At 55.3% G+C, this 22,558-nt stretch overlaps 1 protein-coding gene across 3 annotated transcripts; it reads right to left on the reverse strand.

Moving 5' to 3' along the window:
* Positions 1–82: 82 nt before the first annotated feature.
* TMEM200B (transmembrane protein 200B) lies at positions 83–12,690 on the reverse strand. Of its 3 annotated transcripts, none has more exons than XM_048969211.1 (2): positions 10,524–12,690; positions 83–4,867 (listed from the first exon to the last, which is right to left on the reverse strand). In XM_048969211.1, exons 1-2 carry the CDS (start codon positions 11,002–11,004, stop codon positions 3,639–3,641), a joined length of 1,710 nt encoding a protein of 569 aa, XP_048825168.1. In that variant the 5' UTR covers positions 11,005–12,690; the 3' UTR covers positions 83–3,638. The 3 variants fall into 3 exon arrangements, with proteins under 3 accessions (XP_048825168.1, XP_048825169.1, XP_048825170.1); XM_048969212.1 differs by having other exon boundaries at positions 83–9,303; positions 10,524–10,615; XM_048969213.1 differs by lacking the exon at positions 10,524–12,690 and adding an exon at positions 7,423–10,510 and having other exon boundaries at positions 83–7,042.
* Between the last annotated feature and the right edge of the window lie 9,868 nt (positions 12,691–22,558).

The raw sequence follows: 22,558 nt of genomic DNA on the forward strand, positions 1-22,558 counted from the left end.
GCCTCCCAAGCCGTTTCCTTGCCAGCTCTCCCAGCACCGTTTCCTGCAGTTCCCTCCATGCCCTCTGCAGCCCCAGGTTGGGATGGGATCCCCGCAGCAGAGCCTGAGCGCCCAGCTTCCCCCACAGCATCCCATGAACAGGTGAGCGCTTCTGCAGAGCGACCGCTGCCAAACAGGAATGGCTGTGACCGAACAGAGCAGAGATGTTGTCTGACACCGCTTTTAGCTGCTTTTGTTTGGCAGGGGAAGCATCCATCCCATCCACAGCGTCCTTAAGAGCAGCAGGAATACCAACAGGAGTGCTGACACGGCGCGCTTGGCGGTGCTGCAGGGGGGCTGGGGGCCAATTGGCTCCTGAACCGCTGCGTGCTTTCAGTTGCAACCCGCTGCGGGCAGAACTTAAAAGAGGGCCATAGAAATCAGCCACAAACAGTTGGGAAACGGCCGCTGCTGGAGCTGCTGCTTCCATCGGTCCTCAGCGCAGTGCGACCGACCCAGCGCAAAGATGAAGCTGCAAAGCGCATCGGGTCGCTGAGCCAGCGCTGCCCCGGGCTCTGAGGTTTGTCCAACCCCATTAGGATCACTGTGTGCGCCAGCGAGCCCCAAACGCTCCTTAAATAACCCTGCCCTGGGGTTGGGGAGGGCTGCTGAGGTCCCCAGTGCACGGCCCAGGCAGAACCCTGTCCCTGCAGGAGCAGCCCTGTGCCATAGAGGGAAATGGAGAAGGGTCAGAAACACGAGTTTGGGGCACGACGTTCAGCTGGTGAGGTGAGGAGTTGGCCCTGCATCCTTTTAACCCCTGCCTCAGTTTCTCCCCTCCCCCCATGCAGAGCCTGCCTGCAAGGAGAATAAAAACAGGCAAAGAAACACCATGGAAATGTAAAGGAATTCCAATAAAAAGGAAATCCCCCAAACCCAAAGGAAAACCAGCGATCCCAAAGCACACCTCCTAAAGGCCCCACACCCAGGCTGTGTCTCAGGCAGCTCCCATCCATTTAGAGGAGCCAAAGCCACTGCTCCCCCATTCCCACCCTTTTCCTGATCCCACTTGGAGCAGAACGTTCCCATCTGCATCCTATGGGGATATTTTTAGGCTGTTGATGCCATTCTGGGAGCCAGAACGTAGCTGCTGTGGGCAGGGTCAGTGCTGTCACTTGTGACACCCAGCACCCACAGCCCCTCTCCGTGCCCAGGAGGCCCCAAGTGCACTGGGGCAGCCCTGCACCCCAACCCCTGCATCCCAGTGATGGGGATGGGGCTGGAGACTCCCCCCTACTGCATCAGCCCCACTGAGATCTGTGGGCTCCATGCACTGCAGCATCAGCACCTAAGGGTGCTGCAGCTCCAGTGCCCCAGCACCAGCAGAGTGCTTTCCTTTGCATAGACTTTACATCTTCGGGGGGTGGGAGAGAAACAGACAAGACTGCAGGCAGCATCACAGCTCTGAGTTTGCTCAGTGCAGGGTGGGAAATGCTGCAAATGAGCCCAGGGTTGACCAGCTGGAAACCCCCTGCAGAATAGCAGAGATTCCCTCCATCTCAGCTTTTGGGGTGCTTGAACTTTGTGGTGGGATGGAAGCACCGCCGCAGCAGTGCTGCTTCCAACGCTGTGTCCCAGGGCAGCAGCAGAGCTGGGGGATGTATGGGTGCACACAAAGGAGAAGTTACTTTTGATCTCAAATAGCCTCCGGGTGCATTCCTGGCCCGGGAGCCCTTTGGTGGCTTTCTGGCTGGTGGGGTTATGCACTCACTGAGTGCTGCATCACCTGGAGGTTAAGCAGGAAGCCAACCACAGCCCGTCTCCTTGCTGGGCTGCTTTGTAGCAAAGTGGAGGCAAAAGAGCATGAAGCAAACACTGAAAAGAAACATACAATGCCAAATTTCCCAAGAGGGAAAGAAAAAGAAGCCCTGACTGTTCTAAAATCAGTGCTTTGAGCCTTGTAGGCGTTCACCTGCCTATTCCCAGCCCTGGTGCTGTGTGCCACCACCGCTAATCAGGGTGGAGATGCAAGCTGGTGGTGAGCCATGGCAGCTCCTGCCCTCCCCCTGTCCCCAGCACCAGCACAGCTCTGCTCGAGGACAGAAGGGGCTTTGGCAGTGACAGTGTGGTGTGTTTGTGCCAGAGCACACGGCTGCCAAGTCAAAATGTTCTGCAGAATGGTTCGGGCTGAAAAAAGACATTGTCCTGCAGCTTCCAAGGTCCAAAACTCTGTGCTTGTTTCGTGGAGATGGGAACAAAAGAGAAAACAAAACCATTTCACGCAGCAAAGACATATTTCAGCAGCTGACACTCAGCCCCACACCACAACTTTGCTCTTGGGATAGGAGAGGCAGGGATCCAGCCCGTGCAGCAAAGCCATGCTGCTGTGCCTCCCGGGTCGCTGGCAAGAGCAGCAGCTCTGAGTGAGGATCCACTGCAGCCTGCAGAGGAGCTGGGAGGTTTGGGGACATGTCCCCAGCTGCTGCTGCTGGAAAGAATTTGGGGAGGGAGGGCCCTGCTGAGCACTGGAGCAGCAGCAGGATCAGGCATGGACCGCAGTGCTGCAAAACAACCTTCTCTGGTTTGTCCTCATGGAAACAACGTGATGCCACTCAGCAGCTCCCATCCTGCAGCCAAAAAGCACCAAGTAACACAAGAGCAGCCAGCAGCACCATAAAACCAGAGCCAGCCCTTTCCTCTCCCCCACTGCATCCTCCTGTTGCTTGCATCCAAACAAAACTATCATCTCCACCCCCAAACCAGCTTCGGAAACAATTGCACTCCAGGAACTTTTCCATTTTGTTGCTTGAACTTTGCAGCTGCCCGGGCAGCATGAAGTGAGCAGCAGCACCAACATCTGCAGCTCCCTGAGCTCCTTTTGCATCCACAGAAGCTCACCATCTCTCTGCACACACACAGCAGCAGGGCACACAGCATTCCTGCTGCCATACCTGCACAGAGGGGCTGTGAAGGAGCTGAGCCCCATTGCAGGCAGTTGGACCCCGTATGGCACAAACCCCACAGGACCGCCGCAATGAACACCTCTGCTTTCAGGACAGCAGCATCCACGCTTCCTCCCTTGGCATTCCCTATGGGAAACTGAGTCCTCTGAGCACAGAGGCTGAAGGTACGAGGGATGAGATGGGTCTGTACCCAGGTTTGAGGCAATTTCAGGGAAAGCAGAGGTTTGGTGGGGCTGGTGATCGGCTCCAGTGAAGTGGTGATGTTTGTGCAGGAAAAGCTCCCCCCTGTCCACCTTCCTCACACGCTTTCCCACACTGCCCAGAGCCCAGAGTGGTGGGGATGCCCCACTCCCACCCTGAGTATGAGACAAGGGAGCACTGCGTGGCATCAAGGTAACATTTAATGGCCCTGTCAGGCTCTGCTCAAGCAAATTTCCCTTTGGGTTGGGCAAAGGGACCCATCTGTGCTTTGCTCACCCCGACCCCATGCCATGGTCCACTGCGGGTCTACAAGTGAGGGCTCCTCCAGGAAGGCTGCCAGCAGAAGGGCTTTGTAAGACTGCGAGCATCCCAGGGAAGGTGGTGAGGAAGAGGAGGCAGGCGAGGAGGAGCAAAAGTCCCAACCTGGGAGCCCTCCCTAGGCTCGGGGATCTCTCAGCATCAGAAGTCTGCTTCAAACCCTGAACCCCGGGGCCGTCAGACCCGCGAGCCCCCCTCCATGCCCACCACCCAGGAGCTGGGCCGGGGCTCAGCATGGTGTGGTGTCCCGCTGGTCTCCAGTAGCCGGTCCAAGGATTCTCCCCAGTTCTCCAGTTTGGCATAAGCCACCGCGTTGACGTGATCGAGCCGAGGCCAACTCCGGTTTTTACGGTCCTTGATGGGAGCCACCAGCAGCACCCCTGGCCGGCCCAGGTCCAGGGACTTGGAGTGCCCCGGGTTGTGGGGCTGAGCGTCTGGGCCCGCATGCACCGTGGGGCCACCATCCTCCACGTTGATGACGACGTGGCCGCCGTGGTTCTCCAGGCCCCGAGCTGCGATGCTGCCGCCGCTGGGGGACAGCAGGGCACAGGAGGGCGCCGGGCCTTCGGCAGGGAGCTGGGCTCCCTCTGTCATCCCGTTGGCTGCCCGTGAGGCTGCATCCAGCAAGCGGTTGTTGAGCTTGATGATGGGCAACGCCAAGGCCCCGACGGTGGCGGAGAGCCCAAGGTTTGCCTCTGAGTGGAGGCTGAGGAGGGAGGCTGCCGGCGATGCACCCGGGCACTGCATGAGCTCAGCTGTGGTCTGCAGCCTGTTGGGGCCAAAGCCATCAGCCCACTTGCTGCCCAAGGACAGGTCCACTTCATAGCAGCCCTCCAAGCACTCAGGGTTGGCTTTGGGTACCAGCCGGGTGTCCTCATCCTTGGGGCTGGTCTCCTTGGGGAGATCCGTGGCCATGCAGTAGAGGCCTTTCTGCATCAGCATGCGGGTCTCCATGTCCCTGTTCTCGTAGAGCATGGTGTTGGCACAGATGAAGATGAAGAGCCCGATGCCCATGATGACAGGGCCGATCAGCTTCAGCTTCTCATTGTGGGGCGCGGGACGCCCAGCAACCACCTCCCTCCTCATGTCCCCCGCCGTGCTGGCGTTCCTCGCTCCAGCCCCAGCACCTCCATGCCCCCGGTGGGGCCAGTAGCCCACCACGGCAATGGTCATGCCTACCAAGACCACCGAGATGCCCACCATGACGAAGGCTCCCGATGGTGAGCGCATGCGAAGCTGTCCCTTCACCGCCACCTCCGGCAGTGACTTCCGTCGCAGCCTTCGGCCTCGGCGCCGCGGTGGGGCAGGGGGGGCCGACGGCTTTGTGCCCCCCACCGTCGGCTCCCGCATGGGGCCATTGGGTTCGGTGCTCTCGGCAGTCATCGTCGATGCCTTGGCTGCTCTTCCTGCAGGGAGAAAGGTGTTACGAGCTTCACGTGGTGATCTGGGGGTCCGGGTGTGTGGGATGGAGGGGATGCGAGGACAGTGGGACCACATTGGGAGCACGGGGATGGTGAGAACACGAGGATCATAAGGATGTTGGGACCAAAAGGACACTGGCAGCATGGGGATGCTGAGAACCTGGGGACCAGAGACAACAGGGGTGTTGGGAACATGAGAAGAAAAGGGACATTAGGAGCATGGGGACACCAGGAGGATGGGGACTGCAGGGACGCTCAGCCCACAGGCTGTGCCAAGCCAGAGTCCAGCAGTTTTGATCTCCTATCTCACTGCCCGCTTTCCTCTGCTTCTTTCTCCCTCCCTGCTCAGGATCTTGGTGGTGGTAGAAAAGCTGAGGGCTCCTTCAGAGCCACCAAAGCCCTACAGAGCTCAAGCTGCGCAGGGCAGCCATGATCTTGCTGCATCCCATGGGGCACCAGCACACAGATGAGAGAAAATGAGCCACCCGTGTCTCCTGCAACCAGGTGGCAGCAGGCAGCTCTGCCTGGTGGCACGGAGAGCAAGGGGCTCTTTATTCATGGGGAAACTGAGGCACGGAGACGGGAGGCTGTAGAATGGCTTTCAACAAGCTGTCAGAACTCCAAATGTGCTCCAAAGGTGACACAGCAGCAGAGGGAAGCTGTGCATCACACAAAGCAGCCCGACAGCACCGTGATGAGAAGCCAAAAGTAAAACTGATTGGGAACACAGTGGCACAGGGCGGGGGGGGGGAGGTGGGCAGTCTCATTTACTCCCTGAGATGAATGAAGTGGCAAGAGCCAGCGAACAGCATCACCAACGGGAGGAGAAAAACAAAACACGAGGGCTTTTTCCAGCCTTAATCATCTTAAGGTGCGATTAGCATCCCGAGGAAGGAATTAAAGATATGAGTTTCAGGATGACAGCGCGAACATGCTGGGAACAGCATGAGGCCTGTCAAGCTGTGACCATTTCAATGGGAGAGATTTAAAGGGGGGAAAAAAAAGCCCCAAACAAAACAAAACAACAAAAACCAAAGCCAACCTACAGCTGACAGCTGAGTGAGATCTCAGTGTTTCTTTGGAACCAGCTGGTAATCCCACGTCACGAGGCAGAAAGCAAAACAGACACTGATATGGAGGAGACCAAATGCAACGGTCACCCAAAGGGAAAAGTGAGCCATGCTTCTTGCAGCTCTGAGCGCTCTTGTTTAGGTTCCCTCCTGAGTTTTGTTGCTTACGGTCCTAAATTCGACCTCTCAAATGTTACATTAAACCCTTCAAACACCTTGCAGGCATCTTAGGGATCAAACGACAGCAAAAAAACCCCTAAACCCAGAGCCAGGCAAAAGCTGCAGGTCCCTGCCCAGCTCCTGCCGTGGCCGAGAAACAGCTCCTAATTTTGGCACTGAGCCCTTTATACCAAATTCCTTCACTATCTCCCTTACCACCCCCCTCCCCTCCCCTTGCATCCCTTTAAGGTACCACCGTGGGGCCGGGATGCTCCTCCCACGATTTCCCATCGGAAATGGCTGTCAGCCAAAGCACGGGCTGGCGGATGCCTGGCACACAAGGAGGCACAAACACGGCCTGCTCTGGGTGCTGCCCAATCCCTGGAGGCGGGCTCCTCGTTGGAAGCCCCCGTTTATCCCTCTGCCTCCCCCCCTGGAGCCGCTGCCCTTTATCTCTGTGCCACCCAACAGCTGCCCGCATCCAGAAGTTGCGGCATCGCTGGAGATGGTTGTTCCCAGAGTTCAAAACCATTACTTTTATTAATAGAATCCCCAAGGTTATATAAGCTCAAAGAGGGGGGGTGGGGGGGGTGATATGTGGAGGGGGAACATAAAAATTCAGCCTTGCCATCAAATTCAGGAGCTGGCAGACACCGACGCGCCCGCAGTCGTGTCAATGCAGCGGAGGCAGCTGAGCCAGGCAAAGTTTGGGTGCAGCAATGGGGGTCGTGGTGGCACCGCCGGGGGGAGCACAGCCTGGGGATGTGGGGCAGCCCCACTCCCTGCCACCTCATCCACCCCCCTTGGCCAAACCTGCCTGGTGCTGAGGGCTCCGGTTTCCTCGGGGAGAGGTATAGAAATGTAAATGCCTTTAGTATCGTCACGGAGCGCTGCCAGGTTCGAAGTTAAGCTTCCAATCCCAGCAACGAGGCTGTCGTGAAAATAAACGCAAATCTTTTTCTAATCCACCTCACCGCGAAGGCGCATCGCCGTCCTCCCACCCCGATCCTCTGCTCCCTCCTTTGCGTGGAGATGCTTTGAAAATTGGGCACCCAACTGCAGTGCATCCGATGCACAGACAATAAGGGACGGCCCCTGGAGGACCTGCGAGCCCCGGGATGCTCTGCCCTGAGACGACGCTGTCTGTGTGAATTTGCAGCATGCCACAGTCTATCAAAAGTCACATTTAGTCCTCAAACCTCCCTCTGGACAAGGGGTGTGCAAAAGGGGATGGCAGTGTGCATACAATCAGCATCACCCCCAGCTCCTGGGAATGCACCACGGACCCTCAGCAGATGGGGAAGGTACAACCTGTGCCTTCACGGGGAGGAGAGATGCTGCTGCCTTTTGCAGGTGGGAGACATCAGGATCTGCCGAGCATCGCATCTGTCCTTTCTCTGTGGTCCTTCCTGGAGGCTGGCAGGCACAGCCCAGGTGTTCCCTATGGGCATGGAGAGGGATGGAAGGGGCCCAGGTGGGAGCAGAAGCTCAGGAAATCACCAACAAACTGAAAATGCATCATTTTCCCATTCCTTTTTTAGAAACACTGTGGCACTTCCAACTCCTGACTTCTGCAACTTTAATGCTGCTTCCCTGATTTGCAGGAGCCGATGTTGAAACCCATCACCCCATCACCCAGAAAAGCCCATTTAAAGGCTGCTGGGATGGATGAGATCTCCAACACACCCCAACGACTGCAGGGAGAGTTTGCCACCGCTCTGAGCCTCCCCAGCACCCTGAGCATCCTCTGTGGGCACAGCAGGGCCATCCTCCCACAGCCTGCACCGCACTGCCGGCCACGTGCTGCAATGAAAACAGCTCAGATCACTTCTCAGCTTCTGTGGTCCCAAAGCCTGATGAGGCTGAGCTCCCCTCAAAGGCCCTCTGTGCAGAAAGGGGCAGCAGGGCGGCACAGACCCATGGGTGCAGGGATGCACAGCACAGCCCAGGGGCTTCCCACCCAGCAGTGGAAGTGAGGAGAGAGCAATCTGCTCTGAGAAACGATGGTTAAAAACAACACACATCAGCATAACCTCGACCCCAGCGCTGGGATCTGCCCTCCTCCCATCCTCACCTCTCTCCCAGCTCCCATTGACAGCCCTCATCGTGGCTGCTGTGCCTGAGCAGCACCTGCAGGTGCCCAGAGCACTGCAGGGCCCCAGCCTCTGCTGGTTCCTCACCTCCAGCTGTCTCGAGGCAGAGCTGCTCTCCAGCAAAGTACCCCAGCTCTTCTGCTCCCAATTGCCAACTGTCTTTTTGTATTCCAGCAGTCCTGGTTTGATGAACTCGCTCCCAGCCTGGCTACACCCCACAGCCACATCCCTCCCACTTCCTTGTTCTTCTTCCTCCAAATCTCTCTCCTTAGCTACACAGGTGTCCAGACAGCAGCAAAAAGATCAAAAGCAGCCCTGCATCTTTCTGGGGCTCTCTGAGCAGAAGAAATCCCTCCTCAGCCCCCAGCCCCACTCACCATCCCACCAGCACGAAGTCTCCCTCCTGTGAGTAAATCTCTACACCCTGCCCACACGTTCCCAGCACGTGACAAAATCCAGCTCCCCATCTCCAGCTGTTGCTGGGGCCACCTATTAATCAATCATCATTAATTAAGCTTCCCCGTGGAAGCTTTCTGTGATAATCACAGCTTGGACTGAAGGTCCCAGCTCCAGCCCTGGGCTGGGTTCCCACCTTTAGGCGACCTCCTGAGGTGCTGTCAGGACTCACAGCCCCCAGACGTGGCCATTCCCCCTCTGCCCATGGCCCAGAGGTGACAGTTCATCAGTTCCCAATGTCCCTGCAGGCACTGTGGTCACCAATGTCACTTGGAAACAGAACATGGGATGGCAGTGAGCGGACACACAGCTCTGTCCTCTTACCCATCCCAACCCCTTCACCTCGACTTCCCTCCCTGCTCCCAAAACGGGGCCATCTGCTCCATCCCTCCTTACCCTTAAGGCGAAGAAAGTGCGTGGAAACATCCCACGGATCACTAATTACCAGAGCTCGCCTTACCCAGATTTACTCTGCTAATTAGACTGATCTCCACAGCGGGGAAATGAGCGGCAGCCAACCGGAGCGAGGCGATGCTGCGGGGTGGATGGGCACCGTGCTCAGGGCAGGCCTGGGAAGGGACTCAGACCCGTTGTGTAACGAGGCAACGAAGGGCGAATTCCGTGCGACCCCTCCGAGCCGATGCTGAAATCAGGACATCTGCATTGCTCAACTTTTTGATAGGAACCAGATGCGAATAATTAGTAAATCCAAATTCGAGATCACGCAGGCGTCTAAATTTAAAACGGGGAACGGATTTCTGATGTCAGCTTTTCGCTACCTTGGAGGGGGAGGAGGCGTGGGGAGCTCAGGGGTTTCCTGGGAGAATTCCTGCCTGTGTGAAGCAGTGCAGGGTAGCAGGGTGCAGCAGAAGGGATGGCAGCCAGGCGCCTCGCACATCAGCCCAGAGAAGAGGAAGGGAATCCCCCAGCTCTGCGTCTCACACGGACAAATTCAAATTCAAACTCAGAATTTGGCTCCTTTCCTTTTGTTCCTCCAACAATCCCTGCCAAAGTGGAGGCGGGGAGGGATGCGGGGGCTGCCAGGAGCTCAGTGCTCTCAGGCACAGTGTGAGGGGTCCGGCAGGGCACATCCCAGGGATCCCTGACAGGCAGAGCAGCGCTGGCAGTCGGCGTTCCCAATGTATTCCCAGCTGGGATCACTCTTCCCTCCAGCATCTGAACGCTCACATCTTCTCCGCTCTGTGCCCTGCTTTACTTTGCTCTGCCCTGCGGCCACGAATGCAAAGCTTCTGCTCATGAGCAGGAACTCAAACCTACTTGGGAGCAGAGGTGTGGGTCCACACTGCGCTGCTGCTGCAGAAAGGCCCTCCTGATCCTCACCACCAGGAGATCCACGGTTCATTTCCACCCGTGGCTCCTCTCCGGAGCGCCTAAATCAATTCCTGTGTATTTGCTCTGCGACCACTCCTCGGGTCGACCCTCAGCGAGGAGAGGCTGCAAAAAGTACTGCAGTTTGGCTACACCAGCACCGATCCTTCCCTGGTCTTGGATCCCGGCTGTGCACGGCTGTGCGCCTGTGGATGTGTGCACACGCGTGGATGTGCAAGCGTGAGCGGCGTGCACGTGAATAGGTGCATGTAGATGAGTGCATGTGGATCTGCGCGTGTGTGCCGTGCATCTGCTTTCGCTCCAAGCTCCCGGCTCCGACCTTTGTGCACACACGCACACGAGTGCGTGCAAACGCGTGTCCGTGGGAGCCCCGCGTGTGCGCACAGCGGTACAGCGCGAGCCCGGGGCTGATGTCCGTCCCTAAGTCCGAGCTCACAGCGCTGCCCCGACCCCGCTCTCCCTCCCATCTCCGGATCCGCTCCGCTCCCGTCCCGCTCCGATCCCCGCACTCACCGGCGGTCGCCTCCCGCCGGGGCCGCTTCCCCCGGGCCGCCGAGCTCTGGAGGTCGGGGCCATGGAGGGGCTGCGGAGCGGCGCGCCTCCCTTCGCTCCGGCTCGGCTCGGCTCGGCTCGGGGCGGCAGCGCGTCCCGCCCGGCGCCGGTTCCCCTCCCCGCCCTCCGCCCGCGGCCCCGCGGGGAGGCGGAGCGCGGGGCCCGGAGCATCGCCAGGGAGGAGGAGGAGGAGGGCGGAGGGAAGAGCGAGAAGAAGCCGTGCCCCGACCCAGCCGGAGGGGAACGAAAAGTTGCGGCCGCTTCGCGCAGCGCCGTTGCGGCACGGAGGGGATTTCGCGACCCCCGTCCAGCAGCGCGGACCCCAGGTCCGCAGGATGGGAGCCAAAGAAGAGCGAGCCCCCGGGAAGGAGCCCCTCGTCCTGCTCGCATCCCACCAGATGCACAACGTCCCGGCCCTGTCGGGTCTGCCTGCGCCGGGCATTGGGTCTACAGCAGCTGGACCCTGTGCTTCACGCTTTGCTTTCTCCCTTCCAACCACGCAGTTGCGGAGCGCATCGGTTGGAATAAAAGCACCGCTCGAAGTTCACTTTCCAGCCACCCCCCTGCAGGCACTGCTTGAAGCCACGCACCCGATGTCACTCACGCACACCAACACCGCACACAACCAGTGCCACAGAGATTCAGCTCCCTTCTGCTCCGGTGCCATTTGCATTTGTCAGGGTTTAATGCAAACGTACCCAACTCGCACTCCCCTTCTTCACCATGGTTGGGATAAAACTAAGAGCATCAAACGACATCCCTGCTTAGTCCACAAAACACGGCTCCACAGTTCCCTGTGTGACTTTGAGCCACCAGCAGCATCCCACAGCCTGTGACCAACTGCAAACTGCATCCACGTAGTTTTATTGCATTGCCCAGCAAAAGGTTTTAGAGTTCAGGACGTGCACCCATCTCCTGCAGAGGAACATCACCCAGGGACCCAGCGACAAAGAAAGGGAACCTGCAGCCTGGGCTGTGCTGCAGGGCTGGTGATGTCCTTCTCAGCCCTGCTGTGATGCTCAGGTGAAGCAGCACCGGAGAAACTGCAGCATGGAGGGCTGGGATGCGGCTGCAGCTGCAAGTTCACAGGTGTCCCACTGAGCTGGGGAGCTCATCCTGCACCCCAGTACTGCAGCATCCCAGGGAGGATTACAGCCTGTTCTCCCTTTCCTATCACAGGAAAATATCCGGGCTCTCCTTGATCCAGGAGAAATTAATGCTTTTGAGCAAAATTCGACTTCCATCCTCAGCTGCCAGGTGGAGCCAGCCAAGGGACTGGAGCTGGAAGCGATGAGAGCTCAGCTCCAGGAGCATGAGCTGACAGAGAGGCACTGAGCTCCATCCCTCCCAACTGGAGCACTGGAGCCTGCTCCATTGCAATATTCCAAATCCAGATCACCTCCTGACACCCCAAGTGTCACTGACACCATGAACATGACCGAGGATGGGGGAAGCAGGCACAGAGGACATTGGGAGGTGTTTCCCTTGTCCCAACACCTCCTCTTTCTCACTGAAAGTGAGACAACACCCGTAGGAGTGGAGAGAAGAGGAAAAAGTAATGCAGAGGGGGCAAAGGGGCACCAGGAATAGAGAAGAAGGATCTCAGGGAGGAGTTCACTGTGGAGTGGGAGATGAGCAGGACCAGAGCTTGGAGCACTGCTACAGAAACGGGGAGGAACAGCACAAAGACAATAAGAAAAGTAAACCAATGTTACTGTCTGAGAGGGGAAATAAAACCTAGATCTCATGGTAATCGGGCACCTCGCTCTTGATATAGGAGAATGGGGAAGGGAACTGCAGCCTTTTTTCAGGTGCTGGGGGCTGGTGGTCCTGGCACAGCATCCTGGCTCTGTGCTGCCTCGGTTGGGCACAGGAACCGAATGGCCGGAGGAAGGAGAAGGAGACAGAGACTGATCACAGCCAGGATCTTAGATCAGAGAGAAGGAATGTTGTTATGGAGAGGCTGAGAGCTCAGGGTGGGATGACTCATGCTGGAGAACATACAGCTGTTGGAGAGGGATCTGGCACCGAGCACTGAGGCTGCAGAGCCCTCCCTGTGAGCAAAGAGGGGAGAGAGGAGCTGGGGCTGTTCATTGCTCCCTGCCTCAATGGATGGGATGGGATGGGATGGGATGGGATGGGATGGGATGGGATGGGATGGAATGGGATGGGATGGGGACAGCACCTCTGCACAGCACAGCAGCACCCATCCCATGGCCAAGGCCAGGCTTGGAGGCACGAGGACGCACTGAGCACAATGTGGACACACTGAGCAACGGGGAAACTGAGGCACAGAGAGATGCACTCCCTGCTGGTTGGCTGCTAAGAGCAGAACATGGCTGGTGATGGGCAGTACTCACTGCTGCAGCCCTGCCTGTGGATCTGCATGCCACACTTTAGGGGGAGGCAGGGAATTCCATGGCTGGAAGCCTGGGGGAGAATCCAGACTCCTATCTGCTACCAGGGTGGGATTCTGTGACCGTGGGGAGACCTGGGGAAGGCACTGGGAGCAATTCCAAGGCAGAGGAAGGAACCTGAGCCTTCCCAAAGCCCTTCCAGATGTATTCTGTGGTACACACCTGCAAACACAGTGCTGGATTCCCAGTGCATGGGGATAAGAACTGCACCATCAGCTACAGAGGTGGCTCCATTTATATGGGGGTTACAGCCATTCTGGTGGCTGCAAATGCAAACAGGCACACAAACCCCTGCCCTGTGCTCTGCAAATACAGTCTCGTTATCTTTGTGTCTCTGGAAAACAAATTACCTCCAATTTTTCAGCGAGAACTTGGAAAAGTCCAAAGATCTGAGCCCTGGAAATGCCATCGTTTCACATATAAGAAAATTGGTATATCTTTGAAGGTTAAAAAAGCCCACCAAATTTACAAAACAATCAGAGCCAATTCAATACATTCCCAAGCTTTAACTCCAGGCCTCAACTCCCTGTGATTTACAACACTGTTTTGCCAACGCTGCCCCACGCTGCCCTGTGTTCTCACCCCCAGTGGTACCACACAGTGCTGATTTATGGGCTCCCTGCTCCACTGCCATGTAAAGCAATGCTGCCCATTGCAGCTCTCCATCCCGTGCACAGCTCTGGGAATGGTTTCCTTCCTCCCAAACACCCAAACAACTTCAGGCACAGCGTGGCTGAGCTTTACGCAGCTAAAGGTTTGCAAGAGCGCAGCCAGGTGCTGTGCTGGAATTATTTATGAGGGAGAACACAGTGGTTGCATTTACATGCCTGCTGTCCCAGTGCTGGGGCTGTGCATCGCTTTGGCTGCTGGCTCACATGGGATGCGGGCACAGCTCCCAGTATAGCAGGGAACAACGCAGAGAAAATCATCCCCAGCCCCTCTCCATCCCAAAGTGCACATGGGGGCAGACGGAGGTTTCAGAGAAGCGCCCAACTTCTCAGCAAACTCATCAGGACGTTTTGGTTTGGCATTTAGGTTATGTTCTAAATTACCAAGCATTAGCGCTTGCTAATGTCGAGGTAAGGAAAATAAAAGCCGAAGCAAAGTGCTTCAGCTGAAGCTGGGATGGAATATTTCACAGAAAGGCAATATTCGGAGATTGCCGCTTCATTTAGAAACGAGCCGTAACTGCTCCAGCTCCACGCAGCCGTTGTGGGAAGACAATTGTCATTTCCATTCGTCTCCTCCTCCCTCAGACGCCGCAGGGTCGGCCTCGGCTCTGGTGTGTTGGCAGCTGGGATGGGCGCAGCACAGCAGGGAGGATGCAGAGAGCTGCCCAGCACTGCAGGGGACCCCAAAGCTGCACCGCCGCCTCCTTCTGTGCTCTGCAGTTGTTGTCGCAGTGAGGTCAGAGGATGCTGAGCTGTGTCTCAGTGCTGACCCTGCCTTTATCCCCTCCTCGACCCATCGGCCACATCTCAGCATCTCTCCGATGTCCCTACACAACATTCCAGGGCACAGGCAGGGATTTGTGGCCCCAGGGTTGGGCAGGAATTGGGCAAAAGCGCATGGAAAAGACACGAACAGCTCCTGATGTCCTTCTGCTGTTCCAAAGGGCCACTTGTGGGGATGGAAAGCTAGAAACCTATTTCCAGGAAACAGTTGGGCTCCGGCATCTCCCTGTGCCTGACCTTGGCAGCAGATGGTGGGCAGGGAGCGGGGCGTGCTGCTGCACGAGGATGGAGCTGTTGGAGCTAATGTGTGGGAAGTGGCCATTAATAAATCAGCAGCAACTTCACAGCCATCAGAGCCTGAAATCCTCCGGGACCAAATATGGAGCAGTGGGATTTCAGGGTGATTTATTCTTGGGATGAGGTAGGGATCGTTTGATGCTGCTACCTACAAACTCAGAAACCTCATCCCTGTGCACTCTGGGGCAGGAATGTGGGAGCCCATCCTTTCCACGGCACATCAACCATACAGCTCTCAGGAGCAGAGCAAGAAGAGGAGGCATGGGAAGGAGCAGCCAGCAGAAACCGCCCTATAACTGAGACGTCTCTCCCTCAAAGCATCCAGCCCAGCCTCAGTAATCCCAAATCCTTGGTATTAGGGATTTTAATCTCACATTTTATCATGTCCTTTCTTGCCAGGGGGCTGAAATTAAACGGGAAGCAGGGAAGGGCTGAGCTTCGGCTGCTTTAATCGGTTCTCGCTGGCGGATGACAGGGAAGGAAGGAGGAAGAGGTGGAAGCTCCATCACTGCTCTCCTCCTTGCAGGGATGCAGCATCAAGAGAAGGAAGAGGGCAGGGGAGGAGCGGAGCCAGCGAGCGGCTGCATGGGGCTGTGCCAGAGAACGGGTGGAGGAGAGATTTGTTTCCATGATGCAAGCAGAGGGAGAGCAGCCGAGGCAGGACATGGGAAGAGCAGGGCTGGAGGCTTCTTTGGTGCCTCATGCTGCTGGGGGAATCTCTGCTGGGGGCTGTGAGCAGGGCCGGGTCCTCCCCCATCCCAGGATGCAAAACCCCTCTTCCCCCTCTCCCTGTCGCTGTTTCTGGATGTTCCTTCTTGCTGCAGAACGCAGATATCTCACCACTGAGCCACCTCACTGGTCAGCCCTGCATCCTCACAATGCCACTCTCAAACAGAGCTGCCCTGGCTGATAAATGCACGGATGGAATTCTTATGGGCTGAATGAAGAACTCTTAATTGCACTTCCCTGCCACAGATGTGATGAGAGTCTGTACTGCAACCTCAGCAGAAATATCAGCAACAGACACGTACCTTCAATACACCATTTCCTAGATGAAACCAGGGACAACAGTCAAAGCACAAAACCAGAAGCTGCAATCAATGCTTTTCCTTCCTATCAAGCCTCAACTTGAGCCATTTTTATCCAGAAAAGCAACACAGGAGCTGCACAGGCAGCGCCTGATGGAGGTCCCTGGGCTGCTGTGGGACACCAGCACTGCCAGCTTGTAGGGAGCAGAGAGATGGATTTTGGAAGAGCTGCACACGCTTAGAGAGTAATGCAATCTGTCTGCCACCTCACACAGCTCAGATGAACAGAGCTGGCAGCCACAGCTCAGCCAGGTACGAGAGCCAAAGCACTGCTCCGAGAGTCCCAGGATGGTGACAGCCTGCATAAAGGCGATGACAGCAGTGAGAGGCACCATCACCAATCCCTCTGGAGATGCTGGTTTGGGGAATGGAGATGTTTTGTGGTCACCTGAAGGCCGAGCAGAGGAGGGGCAGCAGCACAGAGCTGAGTAGGATGTTGGAAATGAGCCTAAACTTGGGGGGGGTCCTGGAAAAAAAAAGGGACAACTTCCACGTGTGCAACCTGACATTGTTTCCTCCTGAGTAAGTTTTCAGTTAGGGCCTGGCTAATGGAAAATCCTGTAATAATTATGTCGGCGTTGTGGTGTGATGGAAAATACTGTAATGAGATTAGGCACGCATTGGGCTGCTCTGCTGCAGCACAGCCACAAGCACAGCTCCCCCATCCCCTCTTCAGCCCTCAGCAGCATTTCGGGGCTTGGGAACCTTCCCCAGAGCCCCTCATGGTGTGAGCACACACTGGGGCCCTTCCCCCCCATGGTAAACTGAGGGCTGGAGGGAATTAAGCACGGCTCTCCAACCACAGCTCCCAGGGGCAGCTCTCCACACTGATCATTTTCAGCTTTGCCATCGCCATCGGTGACTTCTCCCGGAGATATTTATGGTTCTGCCCGTGGTGATTCCCATGTCCCACTGAATATTGCATGTGCTGCCATTCCCCAAGGCCTGATAGTCTGAAGAACGCCGATGCTTTGCAAGAGCTGCTGAGCAGCACCTCTTCTCCTCCCCAGCATGATTCTACGTGTGTGCATTTACCACTGATTATATTTGCAGGCACACTCGAGTGTGATCATTAGCTGAAAGGTGTCAAGGAGTCAACCTGGGTGGTAGAAGCATCTCTGGAAGCTGTAGTGAAGGAAGAGCAGCATCGTCCCTGCTGATGGAGCACATCCAGAGCAATGCTTCTCCATGTCCTCCATTCAGGAGATCTCAACCATGAGAAGATGGAAGCAATGATGGGGGACTGAAAAGAGGGTAAAAAGTCAAGAAATGGGGAGGAGAGATGCAGATCCAAAGGGGAGGTGGGGAATCCATGCAATGAGAGCAGTGACTCCTGGGAAGAAATGCTCCAATAACGAGAGGGATCTCCAGCTCTGAGCTGTTCGTCTTACAGAAGTGATATGAAGTCTGGGATGATTTTCTGTTGAAGAAATAAATCAATAGGCTCAAGAAGACTGGGCTTCTTCCATGGCAGCAGTGCAAGCTCTTCTGGCATGAACTGCTGCAAAATGGGTTTCCTACCATCCCTGAGTGGTCCAGAAGGAGCAGACAATCTGATGAGCAAAGAGGTTCAACACCACATTAAGCAGAAAACTTGGATCAGCGCTTGGAGCAGCAGGGCCTGGATAACAATCAGGGGAATTGTTACAATTAGGGGAGGGGGGGCCACGCAGGAGAGAAACTTGCTAATGGGCATCAGAGCAATTACACGTGCAGCTCTAATAGGCATGGAAATAATTAACATTCTGCCCAGGGCTCAAGCAGTGATTCCACGAGTCCTGGTGAACCTGAGCCCCCATTTGGGTGTGGGGGTTGGGTATGGAAGCAGAAAGCAATGGCTTTTGGTGGGAGCAGGCTCAGGACACAGCTCTTATCCTTATCCTTATCCTGGTGCTCCATGCAGCAGACAGCTCTATGCCTGCACCCATTCGAATGGCACTCACCATCCCCACAGAGCACTCTCCCCCAAGAAAGGCTCAAAACATCAGGCTCTTAAGTCCCCCAAAGCCCTTTGTGGGATGTTGTCTATCGCCACCTCTTGAAACTGGACAGGAGCCCCATGAGATGGGGCAGGGGCCCTTATGGACCAAAGGGATTTGGCTGTGCCCTGGGAGGATGCTGCTGAGAGGCAGCAGGAGTGAAGATGCCGCTTCTGTGCCTCTACAGCGCTCACCCCACAGGATCAACGAGGCTTTGTTTTCTTTATCCCTTCCAGCAATTCATCAATTTTACTGTTAAACAATGCCACCTCTTTGAAGGGGAGGTATCCTATTCTAAATCTCTCTGGGGCGGAAGCAGCAGATGATCTTAACCAGACGTGGCTGCTTAAAGGAATGCAGATGCTACTACCCTGGCGGAGCTCTGCTGGGTCCCAAGGCACCCCAAGCATCCCCAGCATCCCCCCCACTGCTAATTTACCCCCACCCCAATATTCTGCCAGCCCTACAGATGCCACCACAGCCCCCCCCCCCCCCCCCAGCTCCTCTGGTTGCTTCAGCAGAGATCCCACAGGCCCACCCATGGATGCAGAGCTGATGGGAGGTGAGGGTCGCACCCACCCAGCTCCAGCTGCACCCATGGGCATTGGGAACCACAGCCTCTGGATGAGAGAAAATGCTGAGGAGTGGCTCCTGCTGCGCTGAGAGCCTCCATCCTGCCAGAGATTCAGTTCTTATTTGGTAGATTTTTTAGCACACTGGTACATTACACTCCTCCTGGTAACCACTACAACTCTGTGCATACAACCAGGGCTGCTTTTATCACCTTCTGTGCAACCAAAAGCTCTCTAATTTCTCCCTCACCTCAAAGAAAACAGCTCCATCACCAGAAGCTCCAACCTCATGAAGATTTTCCACGTGTTCTGGATGCAGAAGCATCACACTGGGCGCATCACTCCGGGTGCTTTGTGTCACTGACTGTAACTAGATGTGAACAAGCACTGGCTTCAGGGCAAGAGGAAAGCTTGGGCTGCTCTGGCGTGGAGATAATTGTGCAAGATTAAAACACAGAGCTTGCTCCCTGCCCTGCTTACATAAAGTCCTCATGCACATTCTATAAGAGGAACTGCCTGGATATAAAACACGTCTCGCACTAAAACTGACAGCATAGAACAGAACTCTGACCCAAAGCCAACGTGCTCTGTAACTGAAGGCGTCATCAGCCCTTTTCCCATCACCCAGATCACCGTGGAGCCCCAAGAATGGTGCAGAAAGCTCCAACAATGGCCATGTTATATAAAGGAGTTGAGTGCCACATCCTTGGGCACCCATTGGCACCCATCATCACCTGAGGCTGCAGTCTGTTGCTCCAAACAGGAGCAGAGCTGCCCCTCCAGTGCAAGGGGAGACAGGAACCTCTGGTTCCCCCCAAGATCCCCTCCTCTGCTGCTGAGCTCCAGCCTCTCATTAGGTGCATTCTTTCTGCACGTGGTGCACAGTGCGAGCCAAAGGAAAAATAAATCTGTTTCATGGAGGGAGAAAGGAAAAAAACCAAAACAAAACAAAAAGAAGCTTCTAATTTTGTGCTGCCTCTTAAATGAAGATGCTTGGGGCATTCTGCATTGAAAACAGAGAGCAAGGCCCTCCCCAGCCAGCGGGCAGCAGCAGAGATGTGAGCAGAGATGTGCCTCGAAGAGGGGGTTTACATCAGAGCCTCTCCTCTGGTCTTTTTCAATCCCACCCCTAAGAGAGAGGAGTTTGAGGCAGTGTGAAAACCATCCAGGGAGACTCATTGAATAGTTGTGTGGTCCTGCTTGGTAACACAGAGACACAGCACAGCTTCCTGTGCTCCTGTCAGAGATAACACAAGGCAGAGCTCATCCCTGTGTGCCCATGGAGAGGTGGAAACGCTGCTCGGGGCTGCAGGAACAGCTGGCACTTTGCACATGGGGTAACCTCTGTAATCAGTGATGCTGCAAAAGGGCACAGCACCAAAAAACATCAGTCTGAGCCCAGCAGTGGCATGAAATTGGGTTTGGAGACACACAGCCTGAACAGGAGCTGCTCAGATCTGCAGGGGACGGGGAGCTCCTGGTGGTGCATTGAAACCCTCTGTGCAGAAGTCCTCAGCATAATGTCCAATGGTTGGAAATGCTCCAGCAGCAAACGTGTGCATCTCCAAACAGGAAAAAATATCTTGCTTACATGAGCAGTGTCTGGAGGGTCGACTATGTGCAGAGAAGAAAGAACTGGGGGGAAATTAGTAAGCTAACGATGCGCATGGCAGCAAGGATGTGAAAAAATATTAGGGGAAGTGACGTGCAAAGCCAATAAACAACAGAGTCAGCAAACATGCGGGGAAGGACCAGTGGCCAAATGAGGAAGGAGTGCAGGAATGCAGAGCAGAGAGCTGCTTTGGGTTGAGGGGCTGAATCCACCCAGCTCTACGGGCATGAGTGGGAAGAGCTGGTGCTCTCAAATAAGCAGTACAGGCAACTCCAACACGAGTTAGAGTCTATTCAATGCAATCAATGCCAGAAATGAGCAGCTCACATCACTCACACCTTACACCACTGATCCGCTGCTGCCCTGCTTTGCCTCATCCCACCATGAACAGCAGCAGAACCCAGCCCAGTGGCACTGATGCTTATGGCTCAATTTGGAGCAAACAGCCCTGGCACCTGCTGCACAAGAGGTTAAAGCCACCTACATGGGAGGGAGCCAACATGGCATTGCAAAGGCTGCACACTGCATCAGTCAGGACGCCTGCTCAGAGCACAAACCCTGTAAGGGAGGCAGAGGAGCAGGACTCACACACAGCGTGCAGGAACTGTGCTGTGCAGAGCTCAGGTCAGTGGGATGCTCCTTTTCCCCACTGCTGGCTCAACGCACATCAGCCACGTTTGCTCCTTTGCAAATGTTAACACCGGCATAACAAGGAAGGAGCGGCTCAAAGGGAAACTCCCAACAACTCACCGACAGCGCAGACTGCAGGTCACACCTTCCCCTATGGGAAAACAGTGCACTTCCAGCAGAGAAACGACAAGTGAAGGTTCCAGGACTTACCTTGCTGCAGAGCTGGGCATCACAGAGCTCCTCCCGGGGCAGGGCTGTGCCAGGAGGGCAGAGGCAGGCTGAGCTGCCCACCAGCATATGCAGACAGTGTGGAAATGCACTCAGTCACAGCTGCAGGGCACAGGGCAGCTAGGAGGGGTGCTGGGCTCAAAGGGCTGCATGGCGCTGATGAGAGAAGGGCAGCACATCCCTTTTCAGGGCAGCTGTCTTCAATTTACAGCCAGGAGACACCTCGAAACCTTCCCATGGATGCTCAGATCCCACGAGGGCAGGGGCTGCCTGCAGGACAACTCCAGCATCCAGAGAACAAACAGGTTTGGCTGCCCAACGAGAACAAAAAAGTCCACGTCCGACCGAGCAGAACAACCTGCAAACGTGATCAGCCATGGGGGTGGTTAATGCACATTGCTCTGTTAAGACTTCCCCATCAAAATCTTGGTTAAAAAAAACACAACCCTTCAGCTTCCATGGAGGAATTCAGGTATCAAAAGCAATGAGACAGACAAGCACGCATTCCAGCAGAACCCAAGGGTGACTAACAGAGTTTGGAGAAGCAAAACTCAGCGTTACTGAGCACACAACAAACATCCAAGCTAAGCAGACTGGGAACACGGTAACAAAAGCAAACAAGCTGGGTTTAAATAGAAGCAAAAAAAAAAGAAGAAGAAAACTTGGAAAGGAAAACCAGTGAGAGCAAATGTTTACCCTGATGAAGGATAGTTTAGAAATTATGGCTGGATGCCAGCTCTCCAATATTTTTAGTTTGGAAAGGTCTGCTAATCTCAGGCTGCAGCGCTGTGGGTCCGTATCCTCAGCTCCTTCTGCTGTTGGTTCAGTGGGGCACCAGGAACCATCACTGCGTCAGGGCTGCTCTGCACAAAGCTGTCTGACCATCAGGGTGAAGGCTTCCACCACCTGATCTGGGGGGCAGGAAACCAGCCAACAGCACAGCAATTTGCAATTAGTCAGCTAATTGCAATTAAAGCAGACACCAACAAGCGGGCAAGTTAACCACCGAGGATATAGGACAGCAGGAAGGTGGAAGAGGCAAAAAGCCCCCAAAGGTTTAACATTGATTCATACTGATAACAACTTGCTAATTTTAGTTAAGCAGTCGGGGTTGGGAGCAGCTTTAGGATAGCAGAGTCCTGGGATGGTTTGCAACAGAAAACCGTGAGGGATTAAAATATTGTCAGCACAGGACAGGAAGGAATTTGGGGATTAGGCACAGCCTCAGCTGTGATGCTGGCCAAGGCTGCGTGCAAATCAAGGAGAGCACAGACACAGCGCTTTGCTCTGCCTGTTAAAGAGATGAGAGATGGAAACCTCTGCATTTTGGGAGGAGGAGGAGAAGGGGCAGGAGCAGAACCCAGCCCAGAGCTCAGGAAGAACAAGCCAGGTCTGAACTTATATTAATTTTATTCTCATTTCCAGGAGAAAGCAGTGGTGGAGTGCAGCATCACAGCTAGTGGCGGAAAGCTCAAGTATTTGTTTGCTTTAATGCAGGCAAACATTTCTGAGGCTGAATGGAGACGACGGGTGTGCGCCCCCTTCCCTGTGCACATTTCCAGTTCAAGTAATAGGAATCTCAAAAATAAGCTCTTAGCACATGACGGAGAGAATGTCAGAAACTCTAAAGCTTTCTGTGGCATAAATCCCCACACAAGGCATGAAAGTAGCAGGCAGGAAATCTTCCACAGCTGAACTCGCTTCTCCCCTGGGTTGAGA

This window comes from Lagopus muta, chromosome 23, assembly GCF_023343835.1.
Source record: "Lagopus muta isolate bLagMut1 chromosome 23, bLagMut1 primary, whole genome shotgun sequence".
Lineage (NCBI taxonomy): Eukaryota > Metazoa > Chordata > Aves > Galliformes > Phasianidae > Lagopus > Lagopus muta.

What these genes read in the sequence shown, in the direction of transcription:
- TMEM200B (XM_048969211.1), bottom strand. Translation starts at nt 11,004, where the DNA reads ATGCCCGGCGCAGGCAGACCCGACAGGGCCGGGACGTTGTGCATCTGG. An exon ending in CCGGCGGGAGGCGACCGCCG is followed by an intron (nt 4,868 to 10,523) that starts GTGAGTGCGGGG and finishes TTCTCCCTGCAG; the next exon opens with GAAGAGCAGCCAAGGCATCG.